This window comes from Mytilinidion resinicola (assembly GCF_010093595.1).
Source record: "Mytilinidion resinicola strain CBS 304.34 unplaced genomic scaffold BDZ99scaffold_18, whole genome shotgun sequence".
Classification (NCBI taxonomy): domain Eukaryota; kingdom Fungi; phylum Ascomycota; class Dothideomycetes; order Mytilinidiales; family Mytilinidiaceae; genus Mytilinidion; species Mytilinidion resinicola.
The window spans coordinates 673,734-689,188 of record NW_022985454.1 but is presented as its reverse complement, the minus strand read 5'-3'; the positions used below and the strand labels follow the sequence as shown (position 1 = coordinate 689,188).

Below are 15,455 nucleotides of genomic sequence, written 5' to 3'. Positions count from 1 at the left end.
CGCAAGCGCATCATTCACATCATTCACCTCGACATACCACTAAAGCCCTCTACAGTGGGCGCCGATCAAGAGCACCAGCGACTGTACTGATCCCCTATAGAGATTGTGACCTCTGCGTGGTCGACGCTCCTCCAAACCCCATGTCCTGAATGTTTCTCCACCAGGTTGACCTCACCACTGCCCTGCGCCCCTCTCTACTCCCGGAAGAGACCCTACTTTTAGTGCAGGATTCTATTGGGTTATACGAGGGGTGAGTCGCTCGGTTCATGGAGCAACTGACCACTACAGTGCTGACTGAGGGCTGCTCTAGGAAATTCAAGATTCCCCAGTTCCAGAATGGCCATGTATACTTGACTTCACACCGAGTCTGCTATGTAGACAACGACGAACCAAGGAAGCGCTCCGTGGCCATAAACCTCAAGGATGTCGAGCGTCCAGAGTTCTATGTGAGACAGTCCCCTGAGACTTGGAAGCACTCTTGCTAAGACACTGTAGGCCGGGTTCCTCAAGTCCTCTGCGAAGGTGACTTTCTATCCGAAACCCTCCAAACGCCTCTCGTTTTCAACACGGAGTCCGTCTACTGCCACTGGTCGCACCATCTCAAGCAGCTCAAGCTCTACCCCCCCGGAGAGAAATGGGAGTCCCTTGCGGTCTCTCGCGTCGTCGCCTGCCCCTTCGACAGCAGCCAGCGCTACCTGGATATGCCCCATCTGCTCATTCTCAAATCCTGTTCCATCAAACTTCGATCCCGCCACGGCGAATGCCCACACTCCCTTGCCGCCATGTCTTGCTTGTGGCATAAAGCCACCGCTGGTTCATTTGGTGAAGGCGGCGATATCCTCAATGACCAACAGACAATCCCAACTGCTAGCACCAACACCGCAGAGAGCACATCATGACAAACTTGACTCATCCTCGGCTTCGGGCTCAAGGAATCCCCTGGGTCAAAGCAGTTCATCCGCCTCGTTCACATGCCCTCGATGTACATTTCGGAACCATCCGTCTTTACTCACCTGTGAAATCTGCGGTGCTTCCTTGGTATCAATAGAAGATAAGCGTTTAGCGTCAGCGAAAGGTACAGCTAGGTCTGAGAGCCCTGGGCCCGCTCTTTCCGGCTTGTCAATGCAAGACGAGGCAGTGGAGAGCGTCAAGTTCTCTTTCCGCGGTGGGGGAGAGAAGGTGTTTTTTGAGCGAGTCAAAAACGCTTTGGTGCAACGGAAATGGCTTCTTCAGAGTGCACCACCAGTGCCAAAGCCTAATCGACTCTCTGGGACGTTCGACGACGGATATAGTTCAAGTTCTGACCAGAGCTCCCGAGACCCCGAACGTCAAAAAGTCGTTGGTATTGCAGGCCTCGAACGGAGAGGGCTAGAGCAGAGGAAGAACAACGAGCTTGTCATCGGAACCGCCTTTGAAGATCTCGAAGCCCTCATGACATCTGCAAAAGAAATTATTGCGCTGGCAGAGTCTTTCGCATCGCAGGCCAACTTGGGAACCAACGGAAACTCGGAAGCAAGCTCCATTCTCTCGCAATCAGCGTCTGCGCTTGGTCTAGTCACGACGAAAGACATGCTTGGATCCGGGTCTGATTCACTATACGTGTCGGAACTATCTAGGAATCTGGCAGAATGGCTCACAGACGACACCAGAGGCGTGCTCAAAAGAGAAGGTGGCATCATGACTCTCGTGGACCTGTGGGCTGTGTTCAATCGTGCAAGAGGCGGAGTAGAATTAGTAAGTCCAACGGACTTCGAGAAAGCCGCACGGCTGTGGGACAAGCTTAAGCTGCCTGTCCGGCTGCGAATGTTCAAAAGTGGTCTCCTTGTAGTGCAAGGGCGAGATAGAACAGACGAGAAGACGGTTGCAGCTCTTCTCTCATGGCTCCGAGAATTGCATCGCCAGCCACCGGCATCTGAAGTTACTTGGGATTGGCGGCTGTATGGGCGAGGCGTCACCGCACAGGAGGTGGCAGAGAGGTTTGGGTGGAGCGTTGGAGTAGCGAGCGAGGAGCTAGAAATGGCAGAAGAGCGAGGAGTGCTGTGTCGTGAGCAGGGCTTGGACGGTCTGCGATTTTGGGAGAACTGGCTCCTTCATACGCCTGAAGAAGGCACCTTGGTTATTTGATGTTCGAAAATATATCCTGTTCCACGAATGACAGCCCAAACTATACAAACTTTGAAGCAACATTTTCGCTGCCCGAGAGTCGCAGAAACAACTGACGCGCCTATGACCTCCAAAGTCGGCCTCTATCGGCTTAACCATAACCAATTGCAGTATTGCTCTTGACGACGCCAGACTACCGGCAAGCTTGGAAGGACTTTAAGGTGCCAAACTGTCTGTTAGCTAGTTCCCTATGGTCTGTTCGCCATAGCAACAACGTCCGCGTGCACCCTCGCAGCATTCTCAGCCTGGGAAAGAGGAGGTAACAATGCGAGAGGATCGCTCTCGGTCAGCGGGACTGCCGCAGGAATCCCCGTCATCCACGAAGGACTGGAATCCCCAAGCACTTACAGAGACGATAAATCACGTTGGCACATCAGATGCCTCCTCCTGGAATACGCGTAAGCTAGGTCTTAGGATAGGCGCCGACGTAGCCGCCGCGTCTGCAGCTGGATTTCTCGTCGCGCCTGTCATCACCCTCATTGACCGGTAGGGTCCCAATCCACGGTGCTGCAAGTACTGGGCCTGCCGATTTGACCGCGAGCAGAGGGATCATTGAGAATGCGTCCGGACGCAATACTCTGGGAGGTAGTCTCAAAAGCTCCTTCAAGGAGCTCCTGTTTCGACCCCAGCGATTCGTCTTCTCGAAGCCGTTCGCCTTGATATTCGTACGTCTTGCCCCCCCTTTACAAGAAAGCTTCTATGCTAACTGACTTGTAGTCACTTTACTTTGGTACCTATATGGCTGCTAACTCGATCGACTCGGCTTTCTCTACCATCCGCGCCCAATCGGCCTCCACTGTGACCGCAGGTCTACCCAAATTCGCCGCAACATCCACAACCAATCTTTCACTATGTCTCTACAAGGACAGTCGCTTTACTCAGATGTTCGGCGCGGCGAATGCAGCACCTCGACCTGTTCCCACAGCCACGTTTGCCCTCTTTGCCCTAAGAGATAGCCTTACTATATTCGCCTCCTTCAACCTCCCTGCACTCGTGGCACCGCACCTCTCTCAGCGTATGGGCGAATCACTTCAAAGATATATCAGTAGTGCAAGTGCTGCTCAGATAATGACACCGGCGGCCCTGCAGGTGGTCAGCACGCCGCTACATCTGCTTGGACTTGATCTGTACAATAGAGAACGGGCGGAGTGGCGGGAAAGAGCTGTCAAGGTGACGAAGGATTGGGCGAAGAGCAGTCTCGCACGCATGGGTCGAATCGTTCCCGCGTTCGGAATCGGAGGGGTGGTCAACACGCGGGTCAGGAGTGGATTGATGAAGAGGCTGGAGTAAAGCATTCGAGTTGTCTTAGTGTCACTCATCTACTTCTTTCCCATAATCAATTTCGCGCTATCAGCGTTCTTTTAGGATTGGTTCAGGCGTTTTCGCATGTCATTTCCAGGCTTGTAGACGATTTGGCCTGGTTTCCCGGTCTTGCAGAGCGCCAGCGATCAGCTTCGTGTATAGTATGCTGAATACACATTGGGGCTGCGAATGGTCAAGAAATATAGAAAAGTGGTCTGGCGCGTAATAGCCACCTTTATAATACAGCACCTCGTCTGATATATCCGTACACTTTCCCGCAAGTGGTTGTATTGCTTGAACGCGCTCACAAAAATCTGGCATATTAAATCACACTTTCAATCTATGTACACCTCTCTGACGCTGTCTTGGGTGGCCCCGCGAGCTTGCTCGTTGTCCAAGATGAGAAACTTCGTTCTGAATCAGAGTCTGAAAATACTCTGAGGCACCACAGGCAGTGGCCGGGAAGTGTAACTGTGAAGTCTTGCGGTGTTTGAGGTGAACTGAGATTCGCTTTGCGAATATAAAACTGTTTTTTTAATGATGCGAGTGTGAAGTAAGGCCTATGATTCATAGCTATACAGTTTGCTCGTCATGCGGGGTGCTTCTTTGCCCCACCACCATCAGGCTCCACTGCAAACTGCACATATAGTGCATACGCACGATCTACTCTCTCTGGATTTGTGTACACTTTCCTGGCGCTGCATGAGGTCCTCTGGTACATCATTAGATCTTTGAAAGCAGCAATCTTGGCAAGCCTGATAGCTCTCCGGGCCACCCCAGACGGTGTCGGACTGCTACTCTATGCTCAGTGGGGCCTGATCATCCACCCAAATACACACATCCTGCCCTCAGTACTTCTCACGAAGCACAGCCATGGCGACAGGCCTCAATGGCTTCCCTGTGGATACCCACCTTCCCGGCCACGAGGGTACGTCCATCACGCGGCATGGCTTCAGAATCACCACGCGCAAGCTACCCATCCTCAAGGCCGGCCCAATCGAAGAGATGAGCAAGAAGCTCGGCATCACACCTCCCGAAATGATCTTCGGGGACAATCTCGTCACTGTGGAATACAAGGAGAGCGGTTGGAAGATTGAGTTCAACGCGTTTGATGCGCTAGATCGCGTGGATAAGACTGGAGAAGCTATGCTAAAGGTGTCGTATTCAAAGGAGTGGCAGCAGAACCGGTAGCTTCATCCCCAGTAGCAGGAAACAGCTTGGACGTTTGGAGTACTAAACTACTGACAGATCCAAACAATTCGAGGATATCAAGGAAGTTGTCAAACCATTCGACTGGTCCTACAGCACAGACTACAAAGGCACCACGCCCGTACCCAACCCCTCGTTCGAGCCTACGACAACGCCCATCCCACTACATCTACTAAAGCGTCCTGACCCAATCCTTTTCTTTGACGACGTGATGCTTTACGAAGACGAATTGGCGGACAACGGCATCGCCATGCTGTCAGTGAAGGCCCGTGTCATGCCTGAACGAATGCTGCTACTCTGTCGATTCTTCATGCGGCTGGACGATGTCCTCTTCCGAATCAGGGATACGCGAGTGTATGTTGAGTTTGCTACTGGCGAAGTGATACGGGAATACACCGCGCGAGAGGAGAAGGTTGAGGCAGTCAGAGAGGCGCTCGCAAGGACGAGAGATGATGTTCCAGCACAGATGAGAGACCCCAACAAACTCGCGGAGTTACTGTCGATAGTTGATAAGAGTTTGGAGAGACTCGTGGTAAAGTGATTACGGTGTACTTGGAAAAAAAGACAAGGTGCCAGGAGCAACATAATCACCCTCTTGAAATATCTCCGTATATCAAGGCTTTTCAGAGTCAGTCAAACAGGCAAGATTATATATCTGAACACGACCTATACTCAAAGTCTAGCAGGTCATTGATATCCATACACTTTCCTGCCACCGTTTATGGGACTCCAACGTACTAATAGACACCGGGGGCAATGATAAACTTCCAATCTTCCTATTCTGTATACTCTGCTGACACACTGTCTGGAGTAGCCTCGCGAGTTTACTAGTTGTCCAGAATGCCGAATTCTTCTCTCATTCGGAATGCTGAAAATGTTATGAGGCTCCTCATGCAGTGGTAAACAAGTGTACGGATGGATATCTATGACGAGGCATTGCACTCAACGAACATGAAAAGCAGAGTCTGCCACCTGCTGTCTATATTATGTATACATAATATCAAAACATACAACAGAGAAACAAGATAAAGCACTCTCCTCTACTTGTTTGAGCTGCTACGGGTAGCGAATATGTTGGTTGAGAAACGTTCTTACGACGCTGCTAAGTTGTTTTTCGCCAGTTACAAGATTCCTAGCTCTTTTCTTCGTGTTAACGCCATGTCATCCCGTTGTTGCCACGTTAACCTTATCTTCAACTCTTTCTTCTAAACTACAACATCTCTTAGATGCCGAGTTAGTCATACCTTATGTTTCTAATTTCCTCTAGTAAAGACGCCTTCATGACCATGTTCAAGTTGCTGGCGCTCTCTCCTCCTTAAAATCACCAGCCTCTCGCTCCTTCTCGCTTGTTACATGTAACCGCGACCTAGGCCATGTGACCCCAGAACTAGGAAGTAAGGAGGCGGACGCCAGACTACAACGCTCTAGAAGGGATTGCCTTCTATATTAAATCGCTGCGATTCTTGTTATCCGCTAGGCATGCTACCCGGTTATGCATGCGTCTTTGATACTAAGATTTGTGAAACATTACGAGATTCTCCCACGAAGCCAGGGACTATTATATTGAATGTTCCGAGCCCGTAAGTAGCTACTCGCGTTACGCAAAGGCGTTTCTCCCTAGTCATTTAAATGCATCCTTTGGACTCCAAAGAAATACATAGTTGCGGAGTTTTAAAGCTGTAGGGTGGAGTTATAAGATCTATAAGGCTTAGTGTTGAGCCGCGTAGAAGTAATCACCAACTCGTGCACGGCCACCAGCTTATGCACGCTTTTCTACCCCCACCAAAATTAGATAATATAACAACGCTCTAATAAAAAACTTTAATATTTTAGAAACTTAACCTTATAAGTAATAGAATATTAAGGGGACTACTAATCGTACACCCCCTAATTCCTAGACATACACCCCCTTTTCACTACACGTACACCCCCCCCTCTTGGCGCTTCACCACCTTCTAATTGGCTCGGAGGGCTGCTCCGTAGCCCCCGATTCGCTCGCTTAACTTGCTTATTAATTCCGAATGCTCTCTCTAAATGCGGCCATGTACAACACAAGCAATTACATTATGCCAATTTATATAGCCTTACGTACGAGCTCACGTACAAGCTCACGTACGAGCTCATGTATAGCCTTGCGTACGAGCTCACGTACGAGCTCACGTACAGCCTTATATATAGCATCACGTACAGCCTTATGTATAGCATTACGTACGGCCTCACGTACGAGCTCACGTACGGCCTCGTGTATAGCATCACGTATGGCCTCACATACGAGCTCACGTACGGCCTCGTGCATAGCATCACGTACGGCCTCGCGTATAGCATCACGTGTAGAGAGACGTAAGAGTGAATGCCCAGAGGAAGCTCCGGGCTCTCCAAGCCAATTAGAAGGTGGTGAAGCGCCAAGAGGGGGGGGTGTACATGGAGTGAAAAGGGGGTGTACGTTTAGGAATTAGGGGGTGTACGATTAGTAGTCCCTAAAAATATATAACTAAGGCTTTTAGGTAATTCTATAATAAAATTAACTAAAATTTCTTTTTAGAAGTAATATTATAGCTATATATTTACTTATATAACACGTGCCCGATAGTTATATAATTAGGGCTCCGCGGAATAGATTAATATTGTTCCGACCTTTAGTTTATAATAGTATTAAACCTAGAAAACTTTTTTTTCCTTATATTTATTTTTTATTAATATTAATACAACTTATTTTAATTTTAACCTTAAGCTTTAATAGAAAATAAATACCCTTTTAGCTTTTAGAAGTAATAGAAGTAACTTAGAATTTTTTTTTTTATAATAAAGCGCGCTTTTATAATTAACTATTACCTATATAGTTAAGCTATTACCTATATAGCGGAAAAACCTATTAGCAGCGCTATAAGTATAGCCTTTAATAAAGCGATTTAACTTCCTATATAAGGTTAAATAATAAACCTTTTAACTATACTAGCGTCCGGAGGGCCTTTATAATAAAAAGGTAGTAATAGTATTTTAGAAAGTTTTTACTAATTTAATAGCTTTACCTATATATAAAGCCTTTACCTTCTACTATTTACTATTAAAAGTATAGAAACTATAGTCTATATATATAGTATTAATAAATATAATATAATTAACCCTATAGTATTTTAGAAATATAACCTAAAAAGGGCCTCTAGAGGCTATCTAAGGCCCTGTAAACAATTATACGCAGCCTTAAAGCCCTATAAATAGTACTAGCAGTATTATAGTAGGTATACCGCGAATTATAACCCTTAATATACAGCCGCCTTAGTAATAGCATTAATAATAATAATAACAACAACGCTAAAACTAATACTAAAACCCGAAGCCTATTAAAAACGTCTACTAGAACGTTTAAGACCTTATTAATAAAGTATATAGTATATAAAACCTTCTATAGAATAAGCTAATCTAATTCCTTAAAATAAATATAATTATTTAAACCCTTTATAACTTTATAAAACGCGTTCTATTCGGCCTTTTAGATACTATAATCGACCTATAGTAAATACTATAGAAAAAGCTAATAAAAATAATAAAAAATACGAAAAAAAAAGTATACGCGTTATTAATATATAGAAAGACGTATACTATAGTAGTAGCAGCAGCAGCAGCAGTAGTAGGTATAATACTATTAGCTATACTAAGCGGTATAGCTGTATAATATAGAAAGGCAGCAGGAAATAGGTAGTATATAGGGCAACCTATAAATATCTATAAAATTACTATTTATATTAAAAATAATAATAAGCGAACTATAACTATAGTAGATATAAATATAACTATTACCTAAAAGCTTTAAGTAGCTAGACTACTAGATATAATAAAGATTAGTAGTATAAAAAAGCTATAGAGTAGAGATATTAAGGTATATATTGCGGATAAAGCTATAAAAAAAGCACTGCTTAAAAAAAGGAAATAGGTATAGGTGCTAGGTAAAACAGTATATATATAACTGCCTGCAGTGCTAATAGAAGTATATAAAGTACCTAAAAACTTAAACCTAGAAAGCTAAATACTTAAAAATAATATTATTAGGGCTAATATAATAATTAACCTAGGCCTAGTTATTAAGAAAATAATATAGAAAAATAAAAAGGGTATTAAAGCTATATAAGAAAACCTAGGCTAATACGCTAGCTTAATTATTACTAGTATATATATAGAAGTAATAGCAGATAAAGCTATTATAAAGGGATTTATAATAAATAGATAATTACTAATAGCCTTAAAATATAAAGCAGGCTTTATAGCTATATAGTACTTTAAATACTAGGGCTATAGGTATATTATAAAATACTATAAAAAGGATATTTAATATATAGTATATATAGGGGAATATAATATAAAATAATATATAGTAATAGATACTAAAAAGTACGCTAACTATAAAAGAAACTACCTAGTATATAGTGCCGAATATAGTATAAGGAAAAAGGCCTAGCTATAGGCTATATTAAAGAGGTAAGCAACGCTATACTAATATAATACTAATAAGAAGCCGAGCTTATATACGCCTTAGGCCCTGCTAAAGGTATATATAACCTTAACTTAGTCTAGGAAAAAAAAAGCTGCTAATAATAATACACGCAAAGGCAGTATAAAACTAGGGCTAGCGCTAATAGCACTAAAAAAAGTAGGATAACCGAAAATATTCGAGTATTTTAATAAAAACCTAAGCTAGCCGAAGATTAATAGAATAATGCAGACTACTTATTTAACGCAGCAATTTTCCTATTTAACGCCTTTTTAGATACTATATACTTCTTACTTTATATTACTATTTTTATAGCTTTTAACCTAGTTAACTTAATTAATAATATACGGAGATATAAATAAACTTTTATAACTTAAAACTGTTACCTAAGTACCGTTCTTATAGGAAGATAATATAAGCTAGCAACTACGCGCCGAAATAGGTGTAGTAAACGCTGCAGATACTATAGATATAGTTTAATATTAGAATAACCTAGTATACTTACTATTATATAGTATAATATTAATAAAAGCCGTAAAACCTAAAAAAAGTTCCTGGAAAAAGTAGAAAAAGCCTAGCCTTAAGTACTAGTGCTAGTAATATAAGAGCTATAGAAGAATATATAGTAATAAAAGTATATAATTATTATTATTATTATTAAATTCTATTACGCTAGTATAGCTCCTATTAGGGTCTATATAGCTGTTCTATCTAGGCTAGTTTATAAGGAGAAACCGTTTGCTGCTATATAGCGTTCGGATAAAAACCCCGTCCTCTGCGGTGTATAGCGCTAAGCGCTTTTTTTATTGTTATATAGCTATTAGGGACACGTGGTAGATCTATTAAGTCCACTACGGAATAAGCTATTATAATGCGTTTTCCTAAATCTGTCCGGGTTTTGCAGTCGTCCTCCTAGGCGCGGGTTAAGTTAATTCCGGAGTAGTAAGCTAGTTTAGGATTAGCGTAAGGGTATATATGCTGTTGTTTCGCACGCGTGCCCTTTATTAAGGCGTTGGTCCTTAAATTAAATAATATATATAGGGGGTAGTGCTATATAGGCTGCGATATATATAGGGGCTGCAGTATATAGGTAGATATAGCTATTAAGTAGGTGCGTAATATAGGCGGCGTAGTATATATAGTATATATAGTATACGTAGTATATATAAAGTTATAAAAGGTGGAATACCTATATTTCCGCCTCTGCTATCTTTCTAGCTACTAAAAGGTATAGTAAAAGGTCCGTTTTTTAGAGAAGCTATTAGGCTATAGCCTTTTTTCCTTTCTAGCTTCTATAGAGCTATTTATACGTTCTTATTTTAGCCTTCTAGAATAGCTCGCCCCTGCCTTTAACGTGTTTTCCGCAACTTATTATAATATATCTTAGGAATTAGAGGCTATACCCGTAAGGGTATACCAGCGTTAGGTGGCCGGGCACTTTTATATAGTAAAGGTAACTATTAAGCCCTATATACTCCGTCTATAGGTTTATAATAATTATACTTTCTACCTTTATAAGTCCTTTATATAGTACCTTTTATTATTTGCTTTATTTAGTGTTAAGTACTAGTGTTAAAGGTTTTTAGCGTAGTTTTTTATAATAGGCTTTCTATTCCTTCTTCTACTTCTTTTTATATTTATCCTGGATTATACTACGCCTTATACGCCTATAGAATTCTTCTAATTCGCCTTTATATTATGCGGCTAGCTATAATACCTTTACCGCGAGCTTACGAAGTTTATTACGCCTGCTTAGGCTGTACTATAGTATTCCTTTCGGCCTGTATTTAGCACGGACCGTTTCTTTTATACGGCTGTATTAGGTTTTAATATACTTACGGGCTGGCCCCTTATATATACGGTCCGCGTAGGCTACTATAAGTTTCTCTAGCTTTAGCTAAAGTAGAGGGTATAATATCTCGTGCTTTATTACCCTAATATTTATTATCTTATATACCCCTAAAATAGTATAAAGGTACTAGTTCTATACTATTTTAAGCTGCTTAATTTTTGTCTTACTAATCTGCTTTTTTATACCCGGTATAGTATACTAAAAGGTGTATCTATATATAATAGCAGGCCTAATAACCGCCAAGTATATTATATATACCTTCCGGAAGCTTACACCCTAGGTTAACGCTATAAGCCTTATAAAAGCCCTTATCTAGGCTATAGCTTTATTTTTTATAGTGTTAATATACGGGCCCTATTTAAGTTTAGAATCTACCTAGACCCTTAGTATTCTTAGGTCTATTATAGGGCCTTTAGTAAAGCCCTATATATTAACTATAGCTTTTATATTAATAGACTTATAGGCTCTTATAAAGTATATTAGGTAGTATTTATTTAGCGCAAAAACTATTCTATACTTTTTTGCCTACTCTATACACTAGTTATACGCCCGTTTAATAGCTCTATAGTTCTCTTCTATACTTTTACTATATATAAAAATATTTATATTATTAATAAACCTATAGGCCGTTGTATTACCGCGCTATAGTATTAGTAGAAGCTTGCTAGTAAAGAAAAGAAAGAGTATTAGTAATAGGGAGAAGCCCTGCAGTATTCCTATAGTAACTATAATAGGTTCCGCTATAAAGTTTCTAATAGTAAGCCTTATAGTGCGGTTCTATAGAAAGAACCTTATAAACCTAACTATCTACTCCGGTACTTATTAAATCTATAGGTTATATATTATATATTTATATAATATACAGTTAAACGCCCCTAATATATCTAGGCTAAGAAGTAATACTATAAGCTGTAGATTTCCTTTCTATATAGCGTAGATTTATTTAGTAAAAAGCTTAAGTACTATCTATATTAAACGTCCTGGTCGTGCCCCTATTTAACTAGGTAAAAGTATATCCTTTTCTTCCGCAATTTTTAATAGCCGTATAGCTATAATCCGTTTAAGTAGCTTACCTATTATTTCTAGCAGGGCGATCGGCCTATAGGCTATTGCTGTTGTATAGAACGCTTTCTAGAGCTTATATAGCACTACTATAATAGAATTTTTAAACGGCCGAGGATAGTATTTTTTATATAGGCACCTTATAAAAAACCGAGCTAGTATAGGCGCTAGCTATATTTCGCACTTTTTAAGAAACCTATTAGTAATCCCTATAATACCCTGGGCTTTATCTAGGGCAGTTTCTATTAGCGCTAAAAGAATATCCTTAATTATAATATCTAGCGTAGTATTATATAGTTCTAGGTATTAGAACCTTTTTAGGTTAAATAAGTCTATATTAGCCGGAGGCGGAAAAAACTGCTCTACTAGTATACGTGCTTTTATTTTATTATTTATATATAGAGTAGGGTTTTTAGGTTTTAAAAAAAAGGGAAATTAAGGCAGAAGTTTTAATTTCTTACTAGCTATATAGCCCTAATTAGCTAGCTTTTATATACTTTTTAGGTTTTTTATTACTTTTTCTACTATATAGCGCTACGCCTTAGTGCTCTCCCTTTATATAGTTTTTTTCTTGCGGTTATACTAAATATAGTATAATATCTAGTCCTCTATAGATTGCGACGAGCACTATATTTTATACGCCCTTTTAGTTTTATATACTTCCTCTAAGTATTCTTCTAACTATACTAGCAATACCTGTATTATAGCTTATAATACGAATAACCTAAGCGTAGAGGTACTTGCGGAGATAAATAAGTAGATAAAACTAATTATATAGAACTAGGTTATAGAACTAAAGGGGTTATATATAGGACGTATAGGGATCCTAGATTCCCCTATAGACTGCTAGTAGATAGGAATAATCTAAGAATAGGTATTATAAGAATAGGGTTATATAATAGCTTATTAAGCTCGCGGAGAAAAGTAAGTATAGAGCTAAGCGAGCGCTTATTAGGCTTAAGGCGCTTAAAAGCTATAAGCTCTAGGAGCAGGATAAGTAAAAAGGTTTTTTAGGACGGAGCTTTTATATAAAGGAACGCTCCTTTATATAGATAGAAACCTTATATTTAACTTAAAACTTTAATACTACCTATTAAAAGTAATAACCCCGTTTTATACTTTAATTAATTATTGCCTTACCTTTTAAAAACTATTGCACCCTAATAATAACTTACCTATACTCTGCCTTAGTATATAACACTTAGAAGGTATAGAAGAAATAACCTATTATACTTTAAACACCGCTATATTAAAGAAGTTGCATATAAATAATTAATTAAGATAGCCCTACTAACCTCTTTAGGTAGTATAACTACTAAACTAACCCTAACTATAGCTAAAGTAGCAATATATATACAGGCGTTGCTTATATAAATATAAATACTAAAAGAAGCTAGTAATACTAAAAATAAAAAGATTATAGCCCTATAGGGAAATCTCTAGACTGTTTAAGAAAAGCTTACTACTACTAGAGTAGTTAGCTATAGAGGCTATAAAATAAATAAACCCGAAGAGTTTACTAGGGAAAAAGGAGCTTTATAAGTATTTATAACGCAGATAAGGCTATACCTGCGCACGAACTAAAGCAACCTTAAATTTAAATTAGATAAGGTTTGTATAGCAGCCACCTTTTTAAAGAAAAAAGCGTTTAACTAGTTTAACCCGATGCTTATAGATTAGCTTAGCAACGCTAATATAGATAATTAGAAACCAGAAACTAATATTATATTTAGTAATTACGGATACTTTAAGTTAGCACTTTAGATAACCTTTAGAGATACTAATAAAAAACGGATAGCAGAATAGAAAATAGCAGTTCTAAAGCAGAAGGGCTTAACTAGCTGCTATACTTTAGAATTTATATAAATCGCGTTTAAGCTATTATAGGGAGATAAAGCTCTATAAGTATAATACTACAGAGGTTTTAAAAAAGATGTTAAGAATAAAATTATATAAGGCGAAAGGCCTTTAACACTTTATAAACTTAAGGAAATAGTAATATAAATTAATAGTCGATAGTATAAATAATAACTAGAACGGGCAGATAAAAGAGGACTTTGTTCTTACGCCCAACTAGCTAAACTAAAGCTAAAAGTAACTAACCGCGACTATAGAGATTGTATAGAGATTAATATTATAAAACAACGTAATAACTAGAAGGGTAAACTAATTACTAATAAAAAAAGGTAAAAAAAAAAGGCGCAACAGCGCATGCCTATTATACGGAGAATAGGAATACTTTGCAAATAAGTGCTCCAGGAACACCTAAACAGCAGCCGTTATAATAAAGCCGAATATAAACCGCTATAATTTTATATTATAAACCGCGTGCTATAATAATAACTGCTTTACCTATTAGTTAGATAAGTAAGTAATAGGGTACTATCTAATATAGAGGATAAAGGGACGTACTATTACTATAATAAGGAATAAAGAGTATAATAGCAACCCTATAGACAACTACTACGCTAATATAAAAGTTAAGAGTATAGAGATTAACTACCTATTAGAAACGGATAAGGCGTTTTAGATAATTAAACCGCGATTAGAACCCTAAAACAACGTACCTAAGCTATAAACTAATAGTAAAACTAAGTTGCTAAATATAAAAGCACAGGTTAATAGAGTTATAGCTATATATAAACAAAGCGTAAGAGAAATTCTTGCACGCCTTAATAAAAGACAAAAAGCGTAAAAGGCTAAAAACGCTATAGCGGGCGCAAAGCTAAGAGCACTAGCTAGTTACTAATTCCTAAGGGCTATAGGAAGAGTTATAGAATAGCTCGCTAGAGAAAAAGAAGTAAAAATAGCTGCAGCCGCAGGAATATTAATAACAGCAACTATTAGCGCAGAAACCTGCGCAAGATTAGATATATTAGAAGGCCTAAGCCGTAATATCTAGCAAGAACTGGATAATAAATTACCTATTAAGGATAGTAAGAAGTACTATAATAGTAATAAAGATTATAAACTAGAAAAGTAGTCTAGTAATAGAGAATTTAGTATTAGACTAGAATAAGAACCGCTAGAACTATATAGAAAATAAACCGAAATTAAGATCTATAGAGCTTTATACTCTATTAGTAAAATAGGTATCTATAGTAAGGAAGATAAACAGCTAGATAGAAACTACCTACTTTATAGATAGATATTTTAGGTATTATATATTAAAAACAAGTGCGATAAGTATATAATATATAAGAAATATTAAGAATAGTACCTATATCGGATAAAATATTATATTATTACGTAACTAGTACTGTTTAAGGAAACAAAGCACTATATTATAGGTAAGAAAAATAAACTTATAGAAGTAGCTACTATAGTTCTAGACCCTTAGTACCTAATAGAATATAGGAAAGGTAAAAACTAGCGAATATA

The 15,455-nt window shown here is 39.4% G+C and overlaps 3 protein-coding genes across 3 annotated transcripts; all 3 read left to right on the top strand.

Moving 5' to 3' along the window:
* The first annotated feature begins 35 nt into the window (after window positions 1-35).
* Window positions 36-2,161, top strand: BDZ99DRAFT_574528 (Vps36-domain-containing protein). Its single transcript, XM_033728385.1, has 3 exons — window positions 36-250; window positions 311-446; window positions 496-2,161. The coding sequence occupies exons 1-3, from the start codon at window positions 150-152 to the stop codon at window positions 2,122-2,124; spliced, it is 1,866 nt and encodes a 621-aa protein (XP_033572606.1). The 5' UTR covers window positions 36-149; the 3' UTR covers window positions 2,125-2,161.
* Window positions 2,162-2,334: 173 nt separating this feature from the next.
* On the top strand, window positions 2,335-3,647 carry BDZ99DRAFT_466596 (uncharacterized protein). Its single transcript, XM_033720815.1, has 3 exons — window positions 2,335-2,649; window positions 2,708-2,828; window positions 2,881-3,647. Exons 1-3 carry the CDS (start codon window positions 2,429-2,431, stop codon window positions 3,451-3,453), a joined length of 915 nt encoding a protein of 304 aa, XP_033572605.1. The 5' UTR covers window positions 2,335-2,428; the 3' UTR covers window positions 3,454-3,647.
* Window positions 3,648-4,338: 691 nt separating this feature from the next.
* On the top strand, window positions 4,339-5,215 carry BDZ99DRAFT_524599 (TIP41-domain-containing protein; the record flags this gene model as incomplete). Its single annotated transcript, XM_033725925.1, has 2 exons — window positions 4,339-4,652; window positions 4,714-5,215. The coding sequence occupies 2 exons, from the start codon at window positions 4,339-4,341 to the stop codon at window positions 5,213-5,215; spliced, it is 816 nt and encodes a 271-aa protein (XP_033572604.1).
* Between the last annotated feature and the right edge of the window lie 10,240 nt (window positions 5,216-15,455).

What these genes read in the sequence shown, in the direction of transcription:
- BDZ99DRAFT_574528 (XM_033728385.1), top strand. Translation starts at nt 150, where the DNA reads ATGTTTCTCCACCAGGTTGACCTCACCACTGCCCTGCGCCCCTCTCTA. An exon ending in TCTATTGGGTTATACGAGGG is followed by an intron (nt 251 to 310) that starts GTGAGTCGCTCG and finishes GGGCTGCTCTAG; the next exon opens with GAAATTCAAGATTCCCCAGT. An exon ending in TCGAGCGTCCAGAGTTCTAT is followed by an intron (nt 447 to 495) that starts GTGAGACAGTCC and finishes AAGACACTGTAG; the next exon opens with GCCGGGTTCCTCAAGTCCTC.
- BDZ99DRAFT_466596 (XM_033720815.1), top strand. Translation starts at nt 2,429, where the DNA reads ATGCGAGAGGATCGCTCTCGGTCAGCGGGACTGCCGCAGGAATCCCCG. An exon ending in GTCATCACCCTCATTGACCG is followed by an intron (nt 2,650 to 2,707) that starts GTAGGGTCCCAA and finishes GACCGCGAGCAG; the next exon opens with AGGGATCATTGAGAATGCGT. An exon ending in AGCCGTTCGCCTTGATATTC is followed by an intron (nt 2,829 to 2,880) that starts GTACGTCTTGCC and finishes ACTGACTTGTAG; the next exon opens with TCACTTTACTTTGGTACCTA.